The sequence below is a fragment of the Azolla caroliniana genome, unplaced genomic scaffold (genome assembly GCF_043228905.1).
Source record: "Azolla caroliniana isolate FFs.n. ecotype wild unplaced genomic scaffold, voAzoCaro1.0.p SCAF_9, whole genome shotgun sequence".
In the NCBI taxonomy this organism is placed as follows: Eukaryota; Viridiplantae; Streptophyta; class Polypodiopsida; order Salviniales; family Salviniaceae; genus Azolla; species Azolla caroliniana.
In genome coordinates this window covers 210,187-233,753 of record NW_028230444.1, presented here as the reverse complement: position 1 = coordinate 233,753, position 23,567 = coordinate 210,187, and the positions used below count along the sequence as shown (strand labels likewise).

Below are 23,567 nucleotides of genomic sequence, written 5' to 3'. Positions count from 1 at the left end.
CGTTCGTTTGTTCAGGTGCAAAGAATCGACAATGACAGTGCACAGACAAGGAAGAGCAAAAAACAAGAAACTCAAAAACAGGACACAGATATTTAACGTGGAAAACCCGAAAGGGAAAAAACCCCGGGGGTCCACAAACCCCAAAACAAATCACTATGGGGAGAGGAGTACAACAAGAAGCTCCAAGGCAATGACCTTGAGCTCTTCTTCGTCAAGTGATGGCTACAGAGTTACACACTCTTTCTCTCTCTCACTAGTTACAGAGGCAACTACCTTCTCTAACATTGTAACAACTAATAATGATACAACTACCTCACTTAAAGTTTGCCCTAGTTGTTTATATACTAAAACAATTTTCTGGCTATTTACAAGTATGGCCCACAAGGGCACATTTGGACTATTTACAAATATAGTCTTCCAAATCGGTGGTATAAACGATTCTGGATTTCGGTTTTGGGAGATTGATTTTTGGCCTCGACCGAGCTTGCTCTTCGATTCGGCTCATCCCTTCTAGAGGGACATAGTTTTCCCAACACTTTTTTGGAGAATTTTGCTTCCTTTAATATGAAAATGGCAAAACAAAAAATTTGCTTGCTTTGAAACAAAAAATTGTCATTTTCTAAATAAAAACCAAGAGAGTATTTCCTCTATTTTTAGCATTGGGATCTCCTTCAATATAACCTCATAGGAAGTGGTAGATTTAACTCCAAGTTGTCTCCCTAAAAACATATTTTGATTATTCTCAATCTCATTCCATGCATTATGAGGGATAATGCCTCCCTACACTTCAACTGCATACAACAAAGCTTAAAATGTATTTTAAGAAACCATTCTCAGTTTTTAGTTGGCATCTAACTTGCTCATATAATGATACAATAACAACTTGATACTCTTATGGCATGCCAATTTCCACCATCCTATTCTAAAAGCTCACTATGTGGTATTGTATCAAAAGCTTTTCTAAAGTCAATAAAACAACATGAGAATGTTTTTCCTTGAAGCCAACTTTCTTACATAATTACTCTTAATGTAACCAAATGATTCACAATTGAGTGTTTTGGTCTAAAACCTGCTTGCCCAAGTGCTCGTTTGTTCAAATGCCCCATCATCCACATAGATTTTACATGCAATTTGAATGTTCGTGTGGACTTACAAGAACTCTAGAAGCAAGTTGCACGCTCGTGTGGGTTTGCATAAACTCTATGAACTACCCAACCTTTCCAATATGTGTTTATAAGGTTACATAATGTCAAAGCATTGCTTTACAAAGCTGCATATATTTTGTTTTGTCCATATATTAATATATTACATGTGGAAAACCTCAAAGAGAAGGTAAAAGCCCACAACTAATGGGTACAAGGAAGGAAACTAGAGGTTTCATATACTCACTCAATAAACTAAAAGCTTTCGCACAAGTAGGTTCATTACAAGTGACACATGTATGTAGATGGACCAACCACTTTTGAAGTTTGTCGCTTGTTTTGCACATGCAAGGGCATTATAAACTAGGTTGCAATGACGCGTGGCTTCAAGGTTGATATTGACGAAATGATGGACCCAATCACGAGTATGGAGTCGGATCGGTCCTGGCATTTGCTTATATGCAATGATTGCACGGATCGTCCAGCAATAATATGAAGGGAAAAGTACCAGGATACCAGGGAAAAGTACCCGGATACCCTTGGAAGTTACCAGAACTTCCAGGGGTATCCTGGTACTTTTCCCTAATACGAAACACACGTCGGAGATCAAGAATGAGGTTAAGAACTACCACAATGGCACAATAGATGAGGCTCACTAGGAGGGGGAGAGAGGGGGGGTAATGGGCGGCGGGCAAGGATCTTCATCGGTAGGTGATCTTTGGCCATCGGCTAGGCAACGTCTCATACATAGATCATGATTGGTCTTCCAAGGACATTAATTAAAAGTAAACGTGTTTATCTCGGATGTGTCTCTAAAAAGGTTTGCTTAAAATTTTAGTTCTAATTCTATTTTTCCAACTTCAATCGTTGCGACTTTGTTTTTTTTTTTTGTTTAATTTACCAAATTTTAAATAACGAACGAAATAATTATATTAAATCAATAAGTCGACAATCTTGCAAAACCATAAAATTTTCCCTTTTATATACATACATATGTATGTACTTCTTCTTCCTTTTTATTTAATTTCTTAAATTTTTTTAATGCTTCCCTTTTTCTCTTCATTTGGCCTCTCGAGTCTCTCTCTCTCTCTCTCTCTCTCGCTTTTGTTTTTTAATCCTTTCTCTGCGATGCAGACGACGAATCAGACGACTACGACGACGAAGACCAGATTTCCATTCGTTCCGGTTTTCAGGTTCTTTGTCTCTGTCTCTGTCTCTCTCTCTCTCTCTCTCTCTCTCTCTCTCTGCAATCTTCGTCGATTTGATTATCTTCATTCTCTGCAGGAATTCTTTAATATTTCATTCTCTCGAGGAATCTCTTTCGTTTTTTTTATTTATTTCCTACTTTTGAAATTATCCATTTTCTTTTTTTTTCTCTCCAGGAACTTCTTAATCCTCGTCTTTTATACATATACTTCATACGTACGTATGCATGCATGTATTTCTTTTCATCCTCTGCACGATTTCCTTTAATAATCACTGGATTTTTTTTTCCCACTCTAATGCAGGAATTTCATGCTATCATTTGTTGAATTTGTTTAGTTTTCTTCTCATCTTCTGCAGCAATTTCTTTCTGTTCGACAACTTCTGCCTCTGGATGACATGAAACGATACGGAAAGCAAAGGTCTAGGTATTCTTCTTCGTCCTTCTTCTTAAATTTGTTTCCTTGTTTCTTTATTTCGTCGTACAGAGAAATTATGTCTATTTTTCTCGTGAATTTTGAAGCTAGTTTCCATCAAACCTTCTTTTGAACAAGATATGAACGTTTTCCTTTTATTCTTGTTGCCCTTGTCTTTCTATTGAAATCATACTTGTTTCGTATTATATATGTTTTTCCATACAATTTTTCTTCATTTGTTGTGAAAACTGTGCCTATTTTTCTCCACAAAGTGGAGCCAGTTTTCTGTTATTTCTTCTGAATAAGTTATGTTATGTCTTCTTTTTCTCATCATTTTGCACGGAGATATTATGCTCCTTTTTTCTACAATTTGGCCCCAACCTCCATTAATCTTCTTCTGAACAAATTATGACTTCATTTTTCTTCTTCTTGTCCTTGTGTCAAGTTCCAACTTTCATAAATCCCCATGTTCTTTTTTTTACTAGATACTTGCTTGCTTTTTTCTATAAATATGTAACAAGCGTCCAGTAAATCTTTACCTATTTCTTTTCTTTCCCGTCTACTTCTTGTCTTTCTATCAGATTCCAACTTGCTCAAGTTTTGTTGCTTTTTTTTTTAGTAATAAGTATACAGTTTTTCGAGAGCCTTGGTAATGTTACTATCTCTCTTTCTCTCTTCTTTCTATGTTTTTTATTTTTTTGTCTCCAGCCGAGTAGCTTGGGATGAAGCAAATTTAAATTTTCTGGAGGCAACCAAAACACCTAAAAGGAAGATCACTGAGCCAAAGACTCCATATCATGCACCAGATGGTGGGAGAAACAATCAAAAGCAAAACTCTTACTTCCCTTCATTGATAATATGAAAAAGAAATTATCACTTGCTATAAAATGCCACATTTTTCATAAAATAAGATTCATATGCATGGTATAACCATAAATTTCAATTTCATAGCGCCTCCATTCAAAGAATCTTCTGCCTTAAATTTGCACCCTTTTCACAAGATGGGATACACATGCATCATAAAATCAATCTCATGTGATTTCAATTAAAATATAAGCAATAGAACGACACTGTTTACAAGCTGAGATACATAAGCACCATATAATCTAGATCATGTAATTGCCATCCAATAACATGTGATGAAATGACTCTTTGTTGGATGAGATTCAAGAGCATCATAAAATCAATACCATGTAATGTTCATTTAAAGTTATAAAATGGAATTTCTAACAAAGATGAAAAACACATGCACATTATAGGATTTATTTCACCGTTTGCAAGAGAAGGTGCATTAGATGATGCTGAACATGCTCAAGCAGTTTGGGATGCATTGAGTGATGTTGCATCGTCAAGTGGAGAGGCGAGCACCTCAAGAAGACAAGAAGGCTGGGCTTCTGATGAAGATGAGGATTGTGATGAATCTTTCAACTTTGAATATGGTTAGTTGAGCTATCTTTCTTTTTAGGTCAACTAAATTTACCCAGTGATCTGGAAAAGGGTGATCTAATTAATAGAACTCTTTAGTAGAATTACAAGATTCCTTCAGAATTGGTGATACTTTCTCATAATCGATGGAACTATTTATAAAAGGATATTTCTACATAATAATACCTTCAATACTTTCTCGTAGTTTCCATTTGTTTTGTCATACCATAAGGAAATTTGGCTGTCTAAATTTAGGAGTTTTCCGAAGTCTATTCGGTGAACTGCATCGGAAATCCATGTTCTTCGGGAAAAGATTTGACCATGGGAGCTTTTTTTTTTTGAGTGGGGGGGGGGGGGGGTTCTGGTTTTTATTACAAAGAAAATGGAGGCCCACCTCAGGATGAGTGACCTCCTACTCACATTTAAGGAGTCTCTAAATTGTGAACATTTTTGGTCAGCAGTCAATAAGGTTTTGAGATTCCCTTGACGCGTTTAAGTAGGAAGTCCATCTCAGGAGGAGTGATTGCCTACTCACATTTAAGAAATCTCTAATTTGTGGACAGTTTTGGCCTCCGGTTAGTACAATTTTGAGATTCCAGTGGTGTATTAAGGGTTCAATGACGTGATTTGATAATAGGTTAATGAAGATCGATTCAATTGGTACTCTACCTCATCGATCCACTCCTGAATGGAAATAAAATATGTGATCGATGATGATGGAATTCCATTGGTCAAAGAAAGGGATCTAGATTAAAGCCTAAACGATGTGGCATCCAAACGCCACTGAAGTGATGGGATTCAACACATAAATGATCACAAGATAATCTCTGTTATCATCATTTCTAATCCCAAGCAGCACAATTATGTTTTAAAAAATACTTATGAATCTGAAACCAGATGTTTATTTTATCAGTTGGAACACCTTGAATTAGGAGTTGACTTGGAGGGATACATTAAAAAATGCATCCTGTGCATGTTTTTTTACTTTATGCATGTATATTTAACAATCAATAATAGGGCTATCCATAAATTTCCATACCAATGGCTTGTGAATTCTCTCTAGTATCATCATTGAATTTGTGTATGCAGTATTGGAGAACAAAACCTAAGATACCCATTTTGTTATTATCATCGATCCATGTAAAGGAATGTGTGGTACCAAAATTCCTTGTTTACAACCACGCTGTTAACATTAAATAATATTCTACAGGATTAGGTCAAAATAGTCATAGTTCAAAATTTGCTGAACAAAGGAAGGCACATTATAATGAATATCGAATGATCAAATCTTTGAGGGTGGAGGATTTAGTGGTGAATGATGCTGATGAAGATGATGAGATGCAGATAAATAGAGAAGAAGACATGATAATCGATGGCATTGATTCAGTTCACCTCCATGATGAAATATCAACATCTGGGTGTTCTAAATTTGATCCTGGGAAGAAACCTCATAACTAAACATTGGATGGGAATTGTCCATGACATTGTTAATCAATGCTTTGGAATAGTCCAACATATTTACTCTGACATGGCATTCTTTCAGTTATTGTATGTGGATAAAATTTCTTTGTATGAAGAGAGTGGAATCTTTTCTGCGACAGTACAACACAAAAAGATAGAAAGTAGAAATGTGTGGTCAACAATTTTTCAAAATATGGATTAATAGTTAATAGGACAGAGAACTTGAATGCTTTCTATGTATCTGTAGTGGTACTAGCTAATGTAGGTGGTTTTGAGTGAATGCATGTTTTTTGAATATATTACATTGGTCTAAAATCATTATATATTGGATACAAAACAGTTAAAAATTATCTTGGAGTACATTGGGTACATTGGCCATGATTTGCTTAGCTCGGCAATATTGAAAAACTGCTAGAACCAATTCCTGCATTCCCTGAGTAAAAGAATTTCAGTTGTAGACTTTTAGTGTTGGTCAATCACATGATTTAGGTAGGTTTATTATTTGCAACAAAACCAAATCAAAATGCAATTTAATCTTTTTGTTTGGTATACATGAAAAGATCATTCCAACAAGGGACAAACCCATGATTCACTCTCAATTAATAGGATTTCTTCCATTGAACCTTTTGAGTTGCTTTTTATATAGAAAGAAGTTCTTAACTCTGCACTACCACTCCAAATTATGCCAACCTTGTTATATTATAACCCTCCTAAGTAAGATCTTTACAATATCATATGATAAGAATTTTAATTATATATTTTTCTTAGCTAAACCCCCCACATAGTAGAAGAAAATGGACAATTTTCTGAAGCCAGATTTTGGCTAATGTACAATTATGGTCATTTAAGTTAAAAGAGTCTGTATTCACTACGAACTATTTTGAAATAATTGAAAGACATTCAGAGAGGTACTTGGTGATATTATAGCTGCTTACTATGAAATTACAGCTTCTGTACCAGTAGAAATATATAAGCAACATAATGTATTGAGAGAAAACACCAAACAGAAGTTTTGAGGTTTAGGCATGTAACCCTATTTTCTATTGAGCTCGTAATCTTTCCACAAGTTCATTCTTTTGGCCAATACAAAACTATATCCGTCAGCTATTGAGCATCCTTTCAACGGGCAATGCTCTATAAACAGAATTCAAATAGATTTAGTTTAAATCTAACCTAACCACCCGTTTTGCTCTTTATAATTAAAAAGTTGAATCAACATGAGAGCTCAACAAAATATGAAAAATGAAATTGTAAGCAGCATAAAAAAATTACAGATAATTATCCAGTTTACACATGACAATTATTTCAGACACTTGGGTTTTCCTGGTGGTTGAATGAAGAATGAGGCACAGTTTACTCAAAAGACAACGCAAGACGAGAAAGACCAACGAGTTCTACAACAGAACATCGATACACATTCATTTGTTATTATTTTCATTGGTATGTGCTTCCTGATGAATGGGGAGCACTGGCCAAAATCTGATTGAGTCAAAAGGTTATTTTTGAAGCCAAAATATAAAGAACTCTGTTGCTAACAACACATAAGAAAACAATCAATCCACGATCTCAATACAATTCTGAATAGGAGAACACCTACTGCAAGGGCATTGCAAATGTGGATAACAACGGATTTCTGATTAGGAGAACTTAGCAAGAACCTTGTCAATGTGGATAATAACATCATCAATGGTAGGCCGAAGCTCTACCTGTGGTTTGAGCATCCATGTAACAAACTGATGCAATGAATCCTGATATGGTTTTTTGGGACCACTTGGCCATCGTATTTGACCACTCATTGCTGCCAACTGTAAGCTTCCACCTGATTCACCCAGCGCATACTCAAAAGGAGAGACACCATACCTGTTATAAAAAAGTTGCAACTCTTTTTCTCTTTTGTAAGAAAATACTAAAACATATACAACGCCCAAAATCTTTATATCACCATGCAACTCTTAAATACATCCATAAACCATTTGCTTAAACCAGCCTAGAAGCTTCAATACTGGATATCAAATGAATAATAAAAATATTTCCTACATACATACATACATATATATGTGTATACGTGTATATATCTATGTTGTTGATTCTAATAAGAGTTTGGTTGTCTTACATGATGGCATATAAAGTGCAGCCAAGTGACCAAATGTCTGTTTTTTCATCGATATTACAATGACTTGGACAATCCCATAACTCTGGTGCTCTGTATGGAGCTGAGCAATGTTCAGCGGCCCATTCCTACAAGCACAGCAGTCATCTCTTTCTCTCTCTCTCTCACTATCTCTATCTCTCTCTCTCCAGCATGAAAAGGAGATGCAAAACATAGAGATAAAATGTTTGGAGGAACTACATGCAATGAAAATAAACATGACTCTCAAATGCAAGATAACCAGATGCCTGAAATAGAAAGTTAAATGCTAAGTCTAGATGCAGCAAAAGAGATGCTAATGAAGGCAAATGATGAAATGAAATCTACCCTTGAATCGAAGGTAAGTTCCTAGATATTTAGATTCTTTTAGTAACTATGTTTACTTATATTAATTTGGTTAGACAAGAAAATGGCTTTGGGAGAGGGAGCTCCCTAAACTAAAGGTACCAGGTTGGCATTTAAGTCATCAAAACAACTTGCTGAAAACAGAGAACCATTGTTAATATGTTGAAATGCAACAATGGTTCAGGTCGCATGGCATAAGCATAAATGCACTATCCCTGTTCCGATATATATGCTTCAATTGTCCACATCTAACAATGACCAAAGCAAAAAAAATATACAGTGATCCAAACTGATATTATCAAATTGGATAACGCACGAACATGGATTAACCCATAACATCTCTTGATAGGACGATGGCCCACCATGAGGCACACTTTTTAACACATTGGCCAATGGATTCATCATCAGGCCCACCTTTATATGGACATACATCTATCCTGTGTGATATGCAGTGTGATACCTCAGCGGTGGACCTCTTCACGTCAGTGTGATATGCATACCTTTGGAAGAAAGAAGTTGCAAATTGTGTCATCAGGGAGTGGAATCTGAAGAACACTATGTTTGTCATTGTACTATTTTTTATGAAATAAGAGGGCAATACCAGTGCCTCTTTAAGCAAGGCTTTGGCCCAATATGCAAGGCAATGGATGTATGAGGACCATTGGTGCTTGTGGCTTTTCTTGCTAAAACTCAAGAGACAGATGGAGAAGTTGAAGGACAATAATACAACCACACAAACTCATTGACAAAGAACGATCACAACTTTCTTTAGCCTCGTCATTCCTCAAGCTACAAGTCAATCACGGGCTACACAAATGGGCTCCCGACCAGCACATTGCGAAGGAGCTACTATCGGGGAATAGAAATTTGTCACGCATGCAGGCCCCAGCCTCATGGACCACGATCTCACCACCCGTCATCAATAGAAAAAGGTCATCTTCGAAAACAGAAATTACAATCTTACTTGAGAATCTTACACATATGGATACAGGATTCTTTAGTCATCTTTACTTTTCACTTAGTTACATTTATTTCGGTTTGTTGTTTTCAAAGACTGAGACTAACATTTTAACATATAATCTCTTGTTTGGTCTTTTCGGACATTCTAGCCTCTTAAAAGAAGTCAATATATCTTTCTTTCTCTCAATATGCAGGTCCAAAAAAAAACGGTCTGATAAGAAATGCCATAAACCTCCACAGTACTCTGTGATTTTAGAAGTAGTCAATGACACGAAAAACCATCAAAAGTGCTATATGACAAGAAAAGAAATTTTAAGTTCCCTATAGATCCAAGTGAGACTGATATAGTCTTCCCATTGGTTAAAATGTTTGGGAAGCTAATCCAACCAGCTATGTAGTATTTCTCTCATGAATCTATTAGTCTTCAATCAACATCTCTGCCACTCTAGCTTAAATTTAGGAACAAGTCTAAGATTAGCAAAATGGGATCCTCTATCAGGACATCAATTGTTCTTAAGAGAAAGTAGTATCATGCATGTCATGTACATGCAACACAAGGAATTTTAGGTTACAATGAGTTGGAAATGGCGTATTACATCCAGCATAGAAGTGTGGGAAACAACTAGTGTGGGTCATTGATTAGAAACACAGGCTTAAGCCCCAAAATCATATGATGAACCAGTTGCAAGAGCCAAAGAATTTCAAGTGATGAATCAGAACACAATCTACAATAATTGAATAATCAAACAAGTTGCAATACATATGGTTACTTGCATGCCTCGATGCATATCTCCATGATGACATAGCCACAAAACAACTGACTCATCAGAACAAAGCATGCACGGGCTTGAGATTCACGAGCATCTGCATTTTCATGACTAACATATGCTGAAGAGCTTACCTGCAGCGCTAGAGCTTCCGAACGTGATCTGATTGATCTTCTCGCAGGTGCCGCACTACCAAAATCCATTACTATTGCAACTGGTAAATCACCTTTCTTGCTTGAAAATAATACATTTCCTGGCTTCAGATCATTGTGAGCATATGGGGGATCTGATGCATGCATATGCTTCAAACCTGCACAGATCTGATATCAACACAGTAAATAAAGAACTTACAAATGAATTAAAATGCAATAGAGTATCAAGCATCAAAGGGTCATTAACTACCTTGAGTTAATAAAAATAGAAACCATGATTTAATAAGCATGTAAACCACAGATTTGTCGATAACCTGATCCTAATTCAATTGAATTTGCACTGAAAATAAGAAAGTGAAGGTTTGCAGTATTATGACGAAGGAACATCAGACCTTGCACCATATATATGAGAGTGTGTATAATGGCAAAACAGGAAAACCTTCTTATACACACTCTCATATATATGGTGCAAGGTCTTACCATTATACTGATGCCTCTCCAACTTCTTACAAAACAGGAAAACCTTGCTCCATTAGTATTGTGCCAATAACGAAGTCACTATCCTAGGTCTTTAGAATTAAAGTAACGTTCAAAACTCCTTGGTTGCCGATCTGTGCACTCAAAACATGACCTTTCCCCTTTAATTGGTTTCAACAATATGACAATGTCAAGATATTCACAAAAATTTGTCGATAGAACTCAGATAAATGAGGAAAGTTATGAAGCTCATCAAGACTTTTGGACAACGGCCATCTCGGGATGGCATAAACCTTTTTAAGATCTATGCTTATGTCATTTGGAGTGATTACAAAGAAATATGTGAAGCTCATTGAGACATTTTACTTCAGTCAAATAATCTGTATGGTCTGTTTCGGTCTACTATAGATTAGGCTATCCTCAAGATAAAGCTATAACTAATTAGAAAGGCATTGATAATGACTTCAACAATATCATAAATGCAGTTGAACATTAGTCAAAGGGCATAGTAATGCCAACAAGGTTCTAGACATATCTCAGGATAAAACTATAAAAAAGCTTATCAAACAATGAGGTCATCGATGTCATAAATGTAGTTGACGCATTATCGACGGGCATATGTAATGCCAACGAGCTTCTAAACATTGTTTTGTCTATATGACTGGGTCATATCTTGAAGTATAACCTATATCACTAAAGTACATGGCACCCTTCACAAAATCCAGAGATTGTCAATACTTCGCATAGAAAATTTAGTTCTACTTGCTACTTGATTCAAGCTAGGATAGTCGAAGCATAAACGCATCATTCCATCTTTTATTTACAAACAATATGGGTGTATCCACTACCTAAGAATTTGGCAATTTTGCATCACATGACTATTATCATAGCTTAATAAATTAGTAAAGCAAGAAACCAACCTGCCTAAAGATGTGAAGTACAGTTATGGAAGGAAAGAACTCTTTTTTTGTTTGCATTACTGTTAAAACATCAAGTAGTGTGCCCTCCAAACAAACTGGAAACAGCAGATATGCTTCACGATATAGTGTTCCTTCTTGTGAACCCTGTGTCAAAACAACAGCTGTTGACAAAATTTATCACCTAACTTCATGCCCAAAATGATTCTCACATTATCCTTTTCAGTATACTATTGAAATGCTTTAGCTTAAAACATACTCACCTTCACAGATATTATAGCATGGTCTACTAAAGGTAATAAGTTTGGATGGTTGAACAGCGACATCACATGTATCTCCTGTTTCACCAACTCTAACTGCTCCTCTGTTTGAATCACCACCTTTTTCACAGCAAATAGCCCAGCGTCTACAGCTGCAAACAAAATTTGAGTTAGATAATATACATTTCCCAAAACAAGTTAATTGACTTTGGACAGGATACAATATCAAGAAATCAAACATATCTAGGAAACCAAAAAATATTGTGGAAGAAAATGCTGTTGCAGCTCAAAACAATTGCACTTTTTAGAACTTTCGCAAAGCTTTTTGCCAATTGTTTGAATGTTAAAATTAAAATAGCCTTTTAAAACCTTTGCAAATTTTTTTGTCAAATGTTTGATTGTTTGCTTGAGTAATCAGGAGATTTTTAACCAATCCTACTGCTTGTCAGTTGAGAATGGCAGAGGATCATGGAATAAGCATTCTCTAAGTCAAGACTTGTTATGTATATATTCTCTAGAAAGCTCAAATATTTTGGACTGCACAATTGAAATATGTCCCCAAAGGTTAGGATGTGACCCTCTGCCATTCCATTCATGCTATAGGAACATGTCATATGCCACATATGTCTCTTGCCAGGACTTTCTTAGCATACATAGGCAGCAATCCTTCATGTTTTACCTCCTTCAAAAGCCAGCCACAATCAAAAAACATTGATGCCCATGGAAACAAGATGTATAGTGTACTTTCACCAAATGAAAAACCAGAATTCCAAAATCTTTGCCTTCATCTAAACCAATCAAATTTTATACCTGCATAAAAACTAGAATTTTACTAAAAGGTGTCCATGTTCAAAAATGCATTGTCCTATAGGCGAATATGTCAAAACTAACCTAGAACCATTTTCAGTATTCTTGGAAATATATTGTTTAATCAAAGGCTACCTTTCAAATTTGATGCAAAATCCGTTTACCTGCTCATTGGGATGCCTTTACAACAAGTTCCAAGGTATCTTGAACAACCTCATGTTCAATGAATCACTGCATTCTATGACACTCACAAATAATATTTCCAATTCCCATGCACCCAATATTGGTCTGCACATAAGGTGGTTTCTTTCTCAAACGCTACACTCTCCTTAGATTGTCACTGCATGCATCAAAGTGCCTCAGAATCCTTCCACATGGATTTTTCATTTGCCAAAGGCATGTTTTGATTGCAATCCTAACAGAGAGTCCCAACTGGCTGGAACTTTAAATACATTCAGGATATTCAAAAACACAATTTCTGGAATTGATACACATTCAGAGAACCCTAATTGCACGTCAGAATCTATGGATTAGAAATCCTAATTCCTGATGCCAGAGCTGTGAAAACAATGATACAAACCTTAATTTTTTATCAGAAATACCTAGTTGTGAATAATAAAGCAGAAGATAAGAAAACCTAATTTCATATTTTCAGATATTACAAATTTAAGCTTCGGACTCAATTTTTACACTCTTTAGTATGAGGAGATGCCTTCATAGTTTGTTTTTATCAGATCAATCAGATACACTACCAAATATCTCAAATTCTGAAGTTTCTTATTCTAAACTGTAAAATAGTTTAGAGGTATCTGCATTCAAGCTATGAATGTGATGAACAAATGACGAGAAAGGCAAGTTAAATACACAAATTTAAGCTACTTTGAAGCAAAGAGATGTATCAATCTTGATAACAGGGATGAATGCAGTCAATCGCAATATAAACAAGAATTGTATTGTTTAAACAGATTCGTGAGATCTCCTATCTTGGAGAGTTCAATACCAGAAGAATCATCTGAGACATAATCACGTATTATTCAACAATGAAAGAATCTTCTAGGCATTAATTCTGTATAATTCAATAATGAAAGGATGCTATAAGCCTTAATCCTGTATAATTCTAACAAGTAAAAGGTCTGCTTGTCCTGGAGGAAAATTCAACACGAAATCGTATGCTTCTCCAGTGGAATAATTCTACAAAAATTAAGGATCTGCTAATCCTAGCATGAAAATTATCAGCTGGAATTCAACTAGAAAGGATCTGTAGAATTCAAGCGGGAAAACAAATTATATTTTCCTATAGAATTCAAACACGAAGAAAAGAAAGGAAGGAATAAACTAAGAGACGGTGAAGGAAGGATTCAACCAGAAAGCATGTGCTAATCCTGAGAAGAATTTGGCAATATAAAAGATCCGGCAATCCCATAGAAAAAGGATCCTGTTAATCGTGAAGAAGAATGTCGAATTCAAACAAGAAAAGCATAATATCGTTTTCCCTGTAGTATTTGAAACAAGAAAAGCATATGACTTTCCCTGAAGAATTCAAAACAAGAAAGGATACACTATTCCTGGAGAATTCGAAAACGAAAAGATTTGGCAATTTTAATTAATGCAAACAACAGTTGGATCTCGTAATCCTGGAGGATTCATGAAGAAAGAATGTGAGATGCAGACAGAATTCAAATGTGCAGAAGAAGAAGATGATGATGAAATAAAGAACTGATTTACCGTTGGTGAAGGAGAGATTGGTGATCTGTTTGCCAGGACGACCACCAGGCTGCTCTTTAACAAGGTAAACAGAAGAAAAGCCTCCTTCTCCGAGAGTCCGAACAATTCGAAACCTCGTTTCATTGATCCATACGTCTGTGGATCCACCATTAACAACATCGTACAGAGCATTCAATCCTGAAAATGTGCACCCCATTGGAGGAAGGAGGGGAAGGAAGGAAGGAAGGCAGAAAGAAGACCTTGGTCTTCACGATGCCATCCTGTCCATCGGACCAAGAGCAGAAAAGACAGAGATCTGTGCTTCCATGGACCATGACCACGTTTAGAGTCCCGGTTCCAGTTTTTGCATATTCACAACATTACCCTTTAGCTTCCCAAAAAGGAAATAAATATTTCCTATTTCTGCTAAATTACCCCTGGGATTGGGATGCATCTAATAATAAACAACAAACATGTTAGAAGCCTCTAATAATAAACAACAAATCTGCCTATAACAATGCAAGTGATCAAAGCTCGAAAGGTTCGATCCATTTTGGTAGATTCGCCCTCGATCATGTTGCATATACCCCTCAAGTGATGACCTTATTATAAGTGGTGTTCTGAAGTCCCCATCCCGTGATTTGAGTTTTTCTAGCCCTTTGCGAACATTTTCGGTGAATGTCTTAAAGATGGCCTCTCTGACCAATAATTATGTGGGTGGGTGTCCACTTAATCCAACCCATCTTTGGCTTTTGTTCGATAATACCTATCCCGTGGAGAAGTGAACACAATGGGCACTTAAGAGAACATGCATCGATACACTTGTTTTTCGTGAACTAATGAAGGTTACTCCTTCAGTTTGAACTATTGGGCTTTCTTGTACTTTTAAATTACACTACACACTTTCGCTCACTCGAGGCCTTCCTCCAAGTCTATATCTCTCGCTCTACTTCAGCTGATCTCAACCTTTACGCCGAGGGCACTTCTTTCACAAAGGAATGAGACGAGGAGAATCTCCATCCGAATCAAATTGAAAGTTTGGATATGTCATTCATCGGATCACGAGTCAAAGGGGCTAAATCCCAAGTTAAGAGAAGGTCCGATTGTAGAGATGGGTATCCTTTGATCGCTTCCTCACGACCAAATCCCGAAGTTCCAATCCTAATAATTTGTTCGTGTGTGGCCACGAAAACCTAAGAACCCAATTCCTTCTTAGGTTTTCTTCGGGTCGGTTCCTTGACCAACCAATTGGTCCTTTAAAATTCGTGAAGAAGCTGTCTAAACGTGTGACTGAGCAAGAGAGAAAGTAAGAACAGAGAGTGAAACCTCGGCTGAAACTGTGGTTTCAGACAGCAACCTTAGAGAACCTCCATACCTAAACAGGTCGTATCTTTTTATATGCTTTGTATTACCTGTCTCATAGTGAAATTTTTGGTCCGTGGTTTTTTTTCCCAGCATTTAGGGGCTTTTCCACATAAATCTGTGTGTGATTACTTGTGTTTGTGTCTCGAAAACTATTTTCTGTTTTCGTCTCCGACTGTAAGTATATCACTCCCTTTATCTTTCAATTCTCTATTTGTTTCTCTGAACTCTTGTTTATTTGATAGCCTTGAACACACTGTATATTACCAGAGAAATGGTAAAAAATTGTTTATTTTTGGTGCCTTAATTAGGCATGTATAAACAAGTCAAGAAGAAGACAGAAGGCAGAGAAATTGGTAATGCTCTGTTTAATCACAACTGTAAAAATCATGTAAATTAGATTTTTAAGCAGACAAGGATTTAGAACATCAGTAGAAGAAATGCAAATTGCCCCGAGTTCTGATCCAAGTGGGCGTTTGAGCTTTCTTGACGATGTACTCTCTTTTTTTTCAAACTTCTGAAACATCATAACTGTGATCCCACTGTATTTCTTTCTTGTATCCTCCTCTCCTTTGTGAAGGTCATGTGTTCAAATTTGCCTCTGAACATTGCAAAGGTACATGTATTAACAGTCAAGACCATAAATTATCTATAAAATGGGTTCTACCCGTTTGCTAACTATGTTAATCCTTAACACCTGATGAAATAACTATGTTTTCACTGTATTTCTGAACTGATGGCATGCACAAATATGTGCTCCAATTTATCTCTTTGCTGAGTTCTGTCCCACACTTAGACATCTTGACTCAAACTAACACTCATTCAGAGGTGTGCAAGATGATATTCAATATATATATATATATAGCTCTTCAGAAAACAGAGTATCTTCTTGTGTCTTGTTCCATCTAAAACCTTCTTCTCCCTATGCCTCGTCTGTGCGGTAAGAGAGATTCAAAGGCACTTCAAATTCAACAATTCATATCTGGTAATAGATTCTGCGCAGTTAAGAACTCTGGAAAAGCTTCCTTCTCATCATCCTCCATGGATGCAGTGGGATCATTATGTTTAGAATGATAAGCTGTTTAACCTTACAGAGATTAAGGAAACGTGGCCTTTTCTGCCATCTGACCAGTCTAATGCAATATCATTCAGAAAATGGTATTAGAATGGATTGCCATCATGATAAGAAGAATTGTGATCTTGAAATTGCATCTATAGACCAACTTGAAAAGGCCGTTTTAGACCTTTATTGTGCTCAACTGACCAGTGCACGTCTGTTATGTCTTCTTCAGGCGTGTGGAAAATGGAAGGCTCTACCTGAGGCCAAGAAGCTATATCGTCACATCACAGATCACCAGATTCCTCTCAATGAGTTTTTGCACGACTACATGGTCATGACACTCGCAAAATGTGGTGCAGTTGATGAAGCTTCCAATGCTTTTCGCATGATGCCTTGCCGTTCTGTATTCTCTTGGTCAGCTATGATATCTGCTTATGTAGAGTATGGTAACCCTGAAGATGCTTTTGAAGCTTATTGTTCTATGCAAAAGGATGGTATCGAACCAGATAGCTACACTTTTGTTGGTCTTCTCAAAGCTTGTGGAAGCATTCGAGATCTTGAGTTTGGTAAACAAGTACATGTTCATGCTTGTAAGAAAGGCTTCATGTGTATTCTGCATGTCGGCAATGCACTTGTAAATATGTATGGCAACTGTGGAGCTATCTTAGAGGCAGAGAATGTTTTCTCTGGTTTATACCAGAGAAACATCATTTCATGGACAACTATGCTTTCTGTGTACATTGAACAAGGGGAAGCACAAAAAGTATTGAAATTATACAGGCAAATGAAAGAGGAAGGCTTGGGTCCAGATGAATATGCATTTGTGTTTGCCCTTCAGGCTTGTGGTATCCTAGCAAAACAGAAACAAAATCTAGGTACAGCAGAGACACAAGTATATTTTCCGTCTCTTGAGATAGTGAAGGCATTACATGCCGATGCTCACAAAGAGGGCTATGCCAATGACGTCTTTGTTGGGACAGCCCTTGTAAGTGTTTATGGAAAATGTGGAACCATTGCAGACTCCGAGAATGTCTTCTATAGATTGTCCCAAGGAAATCTTGTGACATGGAACGCGATGCTATCTGCATATGTTGAGCATGGTCTTGTGAAAAAGGCTTTACTTTTATACTCCCAAATGCAAGGAGAAAGAGTAAAGCCAGGGAAATTAACATACATAATTGTCTTTCAAGCATGTGGCATTCTTGCCGAAGATGAAGATGAAGGAAAATTAACAAAAGAAAAGTGCTTACATATTTTAAGAGCTATGTTCAATGATTCCCACGTGAAGGAATGCTCAACTAGCATCCATGTTGCCACTACCCTTATAAGCACTTATGCTAAGTGTGGATCAATGTCAGAGTCGGAGTGTGTGTTTAATGCTATAATTGTACGAGATTTAGTGTCTTGGAATGCAATGCTCACAGCATATGTTGAAAAAGGTGAGGGAGCAAAAGCGCTGGATTTGTATAAACAAATGCAAGACGAAAAGGTCATCCAGGATGATGTCACACTCGTCTGCATTCTTCTTTCATGTGGTGAAACAGAGAATTGTGAAATGTGTAAACAACTTCATTTTGGAATTGTTCATGTCAAATGTGATTCTATTCCTGCTGTCGTATCTTCTTTAATTTATGCATATGGTAATTGTGCAAGAATGATAGATGCACACATTTGTTTCCATTATCTCCCTGAGCCAGATACTGCTTCATGGAATGCCTGCATTGTTGGTTATTCTGGTCAAGCCAACTATACAGGGGCATTGTCCATGTTTGAAAATTCCAAGTTGGAAGGCATTGTTCCTGATGAAATAACATTTACATCAGTTCTTTCAGCTTGTACACACACTGGTCATGTTATCGAAGGCATCCTTTACTTCGAATCCATGAGCAGAGACAATGGAATCGATCCAGATATGCAACACAATAGCATTCTGGTTGACCTTTTTGCACGAGCTGGAGACTTTCATAGGATAGAATACATGTTAGCTAGGAGGATGCCAAACAATTTGAATGTTTGGTTGTTTTTGCTAGGTGCTTGTCGGGCACATGGAAACTTTGAGTTGGCAAAACAAGCTTTTGACCATGCAATAGCACTCCAACCTATGGAGGCCACTGTGTATATTCTAATGTCAAATATCTATTCGGATGCTGAGGTATATGATCTTGCAGCTCCACTGAGTTCCAATAGGAAGTGATACTGTTTACCCTGGGAGATAGTCCAAAAATTCCTTCCATCTCCTCCCTTAACACACACCATATTACTTGTGAATAGCCTCAAATAAGGCAAAAACCCACATTAAATAACTCCAAAATATCAAATGCTCATGCAACCATCCTCATATAAAACAACATGACACAAAATGAGCATATGGAATCACTTTAATGGCTAAACGGAGGTTTTAACTTCTAAATTGATACTTCCAATAAGAAAGAAGATTCTTTTCAATAGATTCCATGAACATCTAGGAATCAAATTAAACTGAACTTCAAACAATACTTGTGCTGCTAAACAGAAAGGTGCTCAATAGCATAAAAAACATAGCCCTCTTTTCCTATCGTTATCACATAAACTGTAAACTAGCTGTAATCAAGCAAATTGATATGAACTTACAATAGTAACATAATTGTGGAGACTGCAAATGCACCATGCTCTGGCCTATGGGCTATGATAGAACAAATATATACGTAGTCATGCATTAGTGGAGTTAATTATTCTGCAAATACTACTCTGCACTCAATCGAATGGCCCAAGCTCTTGTCTATGAGCTAGCAAGGTGTATGCGCACAACCCAGCCATGGAAGAAAACAAACACGGTTTTGTGTCTCTGGTCTAAGAGACTCCTGGATTGTATAATTACCTCTATTATGTTTGTGCTACAACTTACAAGGCCTTGGGGCATAGGCAAGACAGACAAGGAGTTATAAACAGAGACCCAGAAAGAAGCTCTAGAGTCTAGACATGTTCCGTTGTCAGAAAAATCTCGTGTTGCCTTACGTTTTCCATGAAAAACAGAGAGAAAGAAAGTTATGTTAATGTCTACTTAAGAGGCCTAAACCGGTCTGTGAAATGATCTTGATGCGATTGGGGGGTTGGTGTGCAATTGGTACTGATTATCTACTATTTCAATTTCTTGTTGCTTTGTCCATTTATTCTCTGCGCGTTCCTCTGAAAGTTTACCTTGATGTATTCGGTGGCTGCGATCCTTTTGTAATTCCTGATTTTCCCTTACGTCGGAAATTTCCTTTGAATTGAAGCCTCATATATATGGTAAATTATTATCAGCGTGTCTGTGAGACTAAAGCTTCCCTTTTTGCTCTTTAGGTCATTTACACGTATGGTTCTAGGTTTTCATATCAGATTCTTGTTCTTCTGGTATGATTTTCGCCATATCTTTGACGTTGTCTCCAGGTCCTTCAGCTTCTCTACGTTTTTTCTGATATACTGTTTCCTTGCAGTACTTTCAAAGTTCTCGATTTCTTCATCTTTTCTTACGATCGGGAATTTCCTTTGTTAACTCAAGCATCAGACATCTGATGTTTCCATATCTGCATTGCTTACGTTTTTGTTTTCCTTTTATTCCTGGGTAGTCTACAGTTGTGATTCGAGCTTTCATGCCCAGATCTTGTCCTCCTACGATTGATTCATTGGTTGATTGATTTCTCGCCATATCTTGCTCACTTGTGTTCTCTTTCTGATAATGTATTTTCTATTCTCTGACAATGCATCACTCTTCAATGTATTTCAATGCAGATTCTCCATTTTTCCGCATTAAAATCGTTCTCGTCTATGCTTAGAGGGAAAATTTAAGTGTCTTCTTCTGATGGCTTATTGTATATAATGTTACTTAACAAACTCTTTTCTATATTATCCTGCGCAGCTCCGACCTTCCAGTGGTCACCGTTCTTTTTCTTCACCACCATCTCTGGTGGCCCAGTGTGGAACAAGAATGCTGCCAGGCCCCATCCCTCTTAATTCACGGATTTTAAAACCATCAGGCAGTGTTCTATGTCATAGCCAGGTGAGATGGGATCCCTTGTTCAATATTGTGAGCTTCTATGCAACTGAAGAATCTATGCATTTCTTGATCGAATGGAACTCAAGGGACAGCTTTGCCCTGTTTCTTCATGTACCTGTACAATGTTCAGCGTCACTGGCGTAAGACCTAGCTAGCTATACTCCACCTTGCCCACAAAAAAAAACACAATTTTAGGTTCCAATCAGGTAGGAAAACATTTTACGAGACCTTGTCTCTCATGGGTCATCCTGCATAATAATGGGAACCTTGGTGAGAAGACCACCTCAATACTCGTGGGTTCCAAGTTCCGATGCCAATGAACTTCATGTTCGAGCCCTCTGCAATGATGGGCATCAACTTGGTATGGCTGTGGACACGTTATTTCGCATGCATTCACCCCTCTCTGACACCACCTACATTTCTCTTCTCAAAGCATGCGTCAAAGGTAAGTCCCTTTATCAAACCAAGAGAGTTCATGAACATATAGAGAAGTGTCGCCCTCAGGAGGAGCTGAAAGGCCTACTGGGTGACTACTTAGTGGTGGCTCTGGCCAGGTGTGGATCGGCGGAAGATGCACACAAAATTGCCATTTCGTTACAGTCTCGTACTGTCTACTCATGGTCGGCCTTGATCTCTTCTTATGTAGATTCAGACCGAGGGGAGGATGCGCTGTACTTGTGGAAATGTATGTGTAATGAGGGTATATTCCCCAATCATTATACCTTTGTTAGCCTCTTCAAGGCTTGTGCAACAATACCTGACCTTGGTCAAGGTATGGAATTGCATGTGGATGCTTGCAAGCAAGGTTTCTCTTGTGACCCTCTTGTTGGAAATACCCTTGTTAGTATGTATGGAAAATGTGGAGCTATTGCAGAAGCTGAGAACATGTTTGTTTCCCTGGATCAGCGTGACATTGTGTCATGGAATGTCATGCTCTCCATATATACTGAACAACAAGAGAGGCCAGAAACAGCATTTCAACTGTATATACAAATGCAAAGAGAAGGTATATTTCCAGATCAGTGGACATTTGCCATTATGCTTCATGCTTGTGCTAGCTTTTCTTGTAACGTTTCTGACACCTCTACCTTCAGATTCCAGGAGGAAGGTGTTCCAATAGATATGTCATCGAAGTCAGTTAGATCAATTTCTCTAGATATTGGTCAAGCTTTGCATGCAGATGCTCAAAAAAAGGGGTGTATGTCTGACATCCTTGTGGGCAATACTCTCGTGCATTTGTCAGGAAAATGTGGAACCGTTCAACAGGCTGAGACTATGTTTGTAGGGTTGTCCGAACGAGATGTGGTCACTTGGAATGTGATGCTCTCAGCTTACATTGACCAAGGTCAAGCAGTGAAGCCTTTGCAGCTGTACTTGAAATTGCAGGAGGAGGGAGAAAGCCCGGACCAGCTCACATTTTTGCTTCTCCTTCAAGCATGTGGCATCCTAGCAGATATGAAAGAAGCCTCTCTTTCAGTGAAGAAAGAGCATACAATGAAAGAGATTTCTCTGAAAATTGGCCAGGCATTACACGATGATGCCTGTAGACGAGGGTTTACTGCAGATGTTGTTATGGTTAATGCCTTAGTGACCATGTATGGGAAATGTGGCACAATTGTAGAACTAGAGGATCTATTTTGTATGCTGTCCCATCGTGATATAGTGACATGGAATACTATGCTTTCTGCATATGCCAAACAAGGCTTGGGAGAGAGAGCTTTAAAGTTATATGATAAGCTGAAGACAGAGCTTGTGATGGTAGATGATGTCACTCTCACCAGTGTACTGCAAGCTTGTGGTGAAACAGGAAACTTGGAGTTGTGCAAGCAACTTCATTTTGAAATTGTCTCTATGAGTTATGATAAGAAGCCGTCTGTAGTTGCCACGCTTATCCACTCGTATGGGAGTTGTGCCAGTGTCATAGAGGCAATAAGAACCTTCAATGAACTTCGAGTGCCTGATACAGTGACATGGAATGCATACATCACTAGTCACACTGGCGGAGATAATTGTAAAGCAAGCCCAAATCTCTTTGAGGAATTGAAATTGGAAAGCACCACGCCTTCTGCAGAATCATTCATAATAATGCTGACATATTGTTGTAGAACTGGTCTTGTTTGTGAAGGAATTAAATGTTTTAATTTCATGATTACATGCTATGGCATAACGCCCAACATAAAGCATTATGGAATCATGGTTGACCTCCTTGGCCGTGCAGGTGATTTTAGAAAGGTAGAGAAGATGTTGGCTTTTATGCCAATGCAGGCTGATTTAACTGTTTGGTTGAGCTTGTTGGGTGCATGCCGAACTCATATGAATTTAGACCTAGCACAACAGGCTTTTCGAAATGCTTTAGATTTGCAGTCAACACACCCAACTGCGTATATTTTGCTGTCAAACATTTATGAGGATGCTGAGATTCAAAAACATGGTGTGCAAATGTTCGAAATGACCTCCCTGGGGAAAGTCTGAATAGAAGTATAACTTGGGTGTATATGACATAATGCTGGCAGTGGAGAAATTAAGGTTATATTATCCTTTTATTGGATGATGGAAAACACAAAATGGAGTACCTTTATGCTAATGAGAAATTTGTGACAAGTAGCCACAAATATAAGAAATAATACTACCTGAAATATCTAAAGGTATCCAGTGGCAGAAAAGAAGGACAGTGTTTGATGAAGAGAAAGGGCATGGTATTGGGAGATGGAAATGCAAATATAGATCCAACATTGAATGAGTTGCCTCATGAATTGAGAGATCAGCTTTAAAATACGGCGGTGAAGAACCATTTAATTCTCTTCAAATGATGAAGATCACATTCTTACATTCTTGTTGCCCATATCCTCAAGAGGAAAGGTGTTAAAACTAGATGAGGGCATGCCTATATCGAATGATCTTAACCATAGTACGTAAAATTCGTGTTCGTCAGGCTTATCATTCGT

The 23,567-nt window shown here is 37.5% G+C and overlaps 4 protein-coding genes across 7 annotated transcripts; 3 read left to right on the top strand and 1 right to left on the bottom strand.

Annotated features, from left to right (window-relative positions):
• Positions 1 to 2,233: 2,233 nt before the first annotated feature.
• Positions 2,234 to 5,997, top strand: LOC147859674 (protein phosphatase inhibitor 2-like). 4 transcript variants are annotated; one of them, XM_087324851.1, is made up of 5 exons: positions 2,234 to 2,335; positions 2,706 to 2,773; positions 3,470 to 3,570; positions 4,021 to 4,200; positions 5,397 to 5,997. In XM_087324851.1, exons 2-5 carry the CDS (start codon positions 2,745 to 2,747, stop codon positions 5,642 to 5,644), a joined length of 558 nt encoding a protein of 185 aa, XP_087180977.1. In that variant the 5' UTR covers positions 2,234 to 2,335; positions 2,706 to 2,744; the 3' UTR covers positions 5,645 to 5,997. The 4 variants fall into 4 exon arrangements, with proteins under 4 accessions (XP_087180977.1, XP_087180975.1, XP_087180978.1 ...); XM_087324849.1 differs by having other exon boundaries at positions 2,651 to 2,773; XM_087324852.1 differs by having other exon boundaries at positions 2,240 to 2,335; positions 2,685 to 2,773.
• A 1,028-nt stretch (positions 5,998 to 7,025) lies between these two features.
• PK3 (serine/threonine protein kinase 3) lies at positions 7,026 to 14,465 on the bottom strand. Its single transcript, XM_087324454.1, has 6 exons — positions 14,207 to 14,465; positions 11,678 to 11,826; positions 11,418 to 11,561; positions 10,003 to 10,188; positions 7,761 to 7,885; positions 7,026 to 7,507 (listed from the first exon to the last, which is right to left on the bottom strand). Exons 1-6 carry the CDS (start codon positions 14,400 to 14,402, stop codon positions 7,285 to 7,287), a joined length of 1,023 nt encoding a protein of 340 aa, XP_087180580.1. The 5' UTR covers positions 14,403 to 14,465; the 3' UTR covers positions 7,026 to 7,284.
• Positions 14,466 to 16,499: 2,034 nt separating this feature from the next.
• On the top strand, positions 16,500 to 18,812 carry LOC147859672 (putative pentatricopeptide repeat-containing protein At3g01580). Its single transcript, XM_087324132.1, has one exon. The coding sequence runs from the start codon at positions 16,609 to 16,611 to the stop codon at positions 18,799 to 18,801; it is 2,193 nt and encodes a 730-aa protein (XP_087180258.1). The 5' UTR covers positions 16,500 to 16,608; the 3' UTR covers positions 18,802 to 18,812.
• Positions 18,813 to 19,785: 973 nt separating this feature from the next.
• LOC147859671 (putative pentatricopeptide repeat-containing protein At3g01580) lies at positions 19,786 to 23,530 on the top strand. Its single transcript, XM_087324917.1, has 2 exons — positions 19,786 to 20,015; positions 20,485 to 23,530. Exon 2 carries the CDS (start codon positions 20,881 to 20,883, stop codon positions 23,092 to 23,094), a length of 2,214 nt encoding a protein of 737 aa, XP_087181043.1. The 5' UTR covers positions 19,786 to 20,015; positions 20,485 to 20,880; the 3' UTR covers positions 23,095 to 23,530.
• Positions 23,531 to 23,567: the final 37 nt, after the last annotated feature.